The sequence below is a fragment of the Gavia stellata genome, chromosome 9, assembly GCF_030936135.1.
Source record: "Gavia stellata isolate bGavSte3 chromosome 9, bGavSte3.hap2, whole genome shotgun sequence".
Classification (NCBI taxonomy): domain Eukaryota; kingdom Metazoa; phylum Chordata; class Aves; order Gaviiformes; family Gaviidae; genus Gavia; species Gavia stellata.
In genome coordinates this window covers 38,688,076-38,691,863 of record NC_082602.1, presented here as the reverse complement: position 1 = coordinate 38,691,863, position 3,788 = coordinate 38,688,076, and the positions used below count along the sequence as shown (strand labels likewise).

Below are 3,788 nucleotides of genomic sequence, written 5' to 3'. Positions count from 1 at the left end.
TGGCCTCCATGTACACACCAAATCAGCATCTTAAATAGTCCCTGAAGAAAAGTTGTGGCAACGTCGTGTGGGCCTTTCACTGAGCCATCCGTGGACTTCCCCACCGCAGGACCCAGCTGAGCTGCTGACAAAGACCACGCTGGGCAAGCCTGAAGCGCCTGCAGCCACCCGGGGTTCTCCCTTGTGTCCTGCTGCGTTTTCAGGGTCCTGTAATGGTGTACTTTGTCCCGGGGCAAACAGTCCAAGCAGAAAATACGGAGCTTGGCCCCCACGGTTGGATCCAAAACCTTGTATCCCGAAGGAGAAGAAAATGTCAGTTGAGTGGGACTGGTTTTTTCCCAGCGGTGAGGTCAGTGTCTTCGCTGTGTCTCGGGAAGGGTCCTCTGGCTCTGCCAGGGCAAGAGTTTCTCCATCCTTCCTATTTCAAAGTGTGTGCCCACTCCATGGCGAATGAATTTCACAGTCCCAAAGCAGCTCTTTAAAATTTGAATGCCAAATGAAACACATAGCTATTTTCACCAAAAAAATCATCAACAAGCCTTTTTTTTTTTTTTTTGGTAACGATACAAGGCTATTTCCCCTGTTCGCTCTCTATATGACCTGCTCCCCACAACCCTCAGCCACCTGGAAAAAAGCAGCTTAAAATGCAACTAATAACTGCAAAAATAACTTTCCCTGCACCCTTTAAGGTGGTAGCTGAAGGTTACCCTGCTGAAACAAGAGCATGAAACCTCGAACAGGATTCTACTCACTTTAAAAAGCAAAGAGGAGTTATATTTTAAATATCTTTTTACTGGATAGCCCTGGAAAATAGTAACATGAACAAAAAGATTATGTCTGAAACATTTTAAAAGCCATTTCGGAATAGTGATTTGTCTTGTATGAAGCTTGTTTCAAACAGGAGATTAATAAAAAAGAAATTTGACTACATAAACTGACACAGGATATGGGCTGACAAGTTCAGTTTGCTCTTTCCTTCACTCCAGGTCTCCTAAAGTTGGATATTTGCAAACCAGATACTTTGTCATACTATTTATTACATTTTGGGCCAGGAAAAAACGCTTGTACAGCTGATTCTTCCCCTCCCTCAGGGGCTTGCATCTCCAACACGTTTTAGGTTCTTAGACAGTTTGGTTTATGGGGGTTTTTTTTGGTCAAACCTGCTTTATGGTTTCATTATGATGCACAAAACGTTTGCATTACACAGGTTTCTGTTTGGGGTTGGTTTCTTGTAAACAGCAACAACAGTATTTTTAGCTTTTTATTTAAGAAAGCTGTATTTTTGTCATGAGCGAGGAAGAGCGGGCCGGAGGAGACAGAGAGCCAGAAAGGAAAGGCAACAGATTATATAGTTCACAATTTTCTCTTCTTGAAACTCAAGGACCTTCAAAGAACAACTGGAAAGCAAAAGCAGGGAACAGGCACCAGCTATTAATAAGCAAGTAGGGGCGGCCAAACCCCTCTTGTTTGAAGTATTTAATAAAATGCCCAAACATAACCGCCGCGGCTGCAGTCCGCCGGTGCCACGCTGCATTCTTCCAAAGCTTCATAAAAAAAACCATGCAGAAACGGCCCGTACGTGGGGATGCCGTGGATAAACCAGAGGCGTTTTTACCGAGGCAGCCTCCCGCAGCAGGCGCCCCGGGGGGCCGGCGGGTAGCTGGGGGCTGCTGCGCTGGGGGGCAGAGCCCGGGCTGCAGCGGGCCACCCGCACCGAGGGCCGCCAGCTCCCCGCCGGCGAGCGTCAGGGCGGTTTAGCAGGAAACCCAGCAATTAAAGAGCTCCTCAGCGGGGATCCGGCTTCATTTTGGACGCTCGATTAAATCTGAAATTCTTCGTAGAGATTATCGTCAGCTCCCTGGGCTGACACAAAGATGAGCTTTTGTGTTTGGGAAAAAGAAAGGGGTGTTATTTAGAAACGCTGCAGAGGATGGCGGGGCTGGGTGCCCCCCACGCCAGCCCGGTCCCCCCTGGGAGTGGGGCCCGGGGGGCGAGGGCACATCCCTCCGTCCCTGCCTGCGCCCCGGCTTCTCTCCCGGCTTCTCTGGAAAGTCCGGGCCGCAAACCCGGCATTGACCTCCCCAAACCCCCCCGGAGGGCCGCCCGCCTTCCTTCCGCGGCCGGGCTGCTGTGGGGAGCTCTGCTTCGCCCTCGGCCCAGGGAAGGTGCGAAGCCGCCCCGGAGACCCACATGGCAGCAGGCGAGAGCCTTTCCAAGGGGTGGGTGGGAAGGGACAGCGTGAAAAAGGAGGGAAAGCGGCACCCGCCGCCAGCCCCGACGGCTTCGCTCGGCTCCCAGCGCCCCCCCCCCCCGCTCCCCTCCTGCGCCCCTCCGTATTTACAGGTACCTATCGAGATGTACGGTCACGCGTTACACACACAGGCCTCTCTCCTGCGCCACTGCCTCTGGGTGCGCCCGGGGAGCTCCGCTCACGCCTGGGCCTCGGCGCGGCCGTAGACGGGGGGGGCATCGGCGCCGGGGGGGCCCCGCAGCCCGGCGGGGCAGGACGGCCGCGGGGCCCCGCCGGCCCCCTCGGGCGCGCCGGCCTCGGCCCGTCTCTTCCTCCTCCTCCGAAAATTGCCGTTATCGAACATTTTCTCGCAGTTGGGGTCGAGGGTCCAGTAGCTGCCTTTGCCTGCGGAGAGAGGAAGGGCCCGGCGCGTTGGCCGCCGCCTCCGCGCCCCGCGGCGGGGGGGGGAGCGGGGGGAGGCGGCGGGGGCGCGCCCGCCGGGCGCCCGTCCCCGTCCCCTTACCCGGGTCGTCCTCGTCCCGCGGGACCTTCTTGAAGCAGTCGTTGAGGGAGAGGTTGTGGCGGATGGAGTTCTGCCAGCCCGCCTTGCTGCGCTTGTAGAAGGGGAAGTTTTCGGCCACGTACTGGTAGATCTGGCTGAGGGTGCGCCGCCGGCCCGGCGCGCTGTGGATGGCCATGGCGATCAGCGCCGAGTAGGAGTAGGGCGGCCTCGCCGGGCGCGGGCACTCCTGCTGCGGGGGCAGCGCCGGCCAGCCCCGCTCCGCGCCCGCGGGGGCCGGCGGCGGCCGCTGCGCGGGGGCGCAGCCCGACGGCAGGAAGGGGGCGGCGGGCAGGTAGGGCGCGGCGGGGCCGCCGAGCCACAGGTAGGGGTTGGCGGCGGGCGGGGGCCGGGGCCGGGGCAGGGGCCGGCCCGGCGGGTAGATGCCGGGGCACACCGCCGCGTCCAGCAGCTCCTGGGCGTGGGGCGGCGGCTCGGCGGGCGGCCCGAAGGCGTGCATGCTCCGGCGGCGCCGCGCCAGCCCCGGCGGCAGCGCGCCGCTCCGCGCCCGCCCGCTTAAATACCGCCCGCGGCTCCGGCCGGCCGCCGCGGCCCCGCGCCCGGCGGCGGAGGAGCGGGGCGGGACGACCCCCCCCCCCCCCCCCCCGCCCCGGCCCCGGGCCGCCCCCCGCCCCACGCGTGTCCGCGGCAGCCGCCGGGCCGCGCCCGTCCTCCCTCCCTCCCTCCCTCCCCGAACCCCCCCAGCCCCGCTCGGTGAATCGCTGGCGGGAGCAGGAGCGGGCGAGCTCAGAGCCCCCGTGGCGGGCATCGCCGGCCCCCGCGCAGAAGTTTCCTGGACAAACCGTGGGAATTTGGGAAAACCGCAAGGGTGAGAGGCAGCGGCTGATGCCGCCTTCCGCACCCTCCCCAACCCAGGGCCCAGAATCCGTACAGCCACGAGAGCCCTTCTCCTCCCGGCCAGTCGGGAGGAGTGAGGAAGGTGCCTAAACCCGCTCTGGAAACGGCCCTCAGAGACTGGAGAACAAATTAGGAGTTTGC

General features: G+C 61.0%; 1 protein-coding gene across 1 annotated transcript; it reads right to left on the bottom strand.

The window, feature by feature from the left end:
* Positions 1-2,429: 2,429 nt before the first annotated feature.
* On the bottom strand, positions 2,430-3,249 carry FOXI2 (forkhead box I2). The gene is made up of 2 exons (XM_059821382.1): positions 2,754-3,249; positions 2,430-2,635 (listed from the first exon to the last, which is right to left on the bottom strand). Exons 1-2 carry the CDS (start codon positions 3,247-3,249, stop codon positions 2,430-2,432), a joined length of 702 nt encoding a protein of 233 aa, XP_059677365.1.
* Positions 3,250-3,788: the final 539 nt, after the last annotated feature.

Bases quoted from the DNA above. Each gene is read 5' to 3' on its own strand.
- FOXI2 (XM_059821382.1), bottom strand. From the start codon at position 3,249: ATGCACGCCTTCGGGCCGCCCGCCGAGCCGCCGCCCCACGCCCAGGAG. The intron at 2,636-2,753 runs GTAAGGGGACGG...CTCTCTCCGCAG, and splicing joins GCGGGACGAGGACGACCCGG to GCAAAGGCAGCTACTGGACC.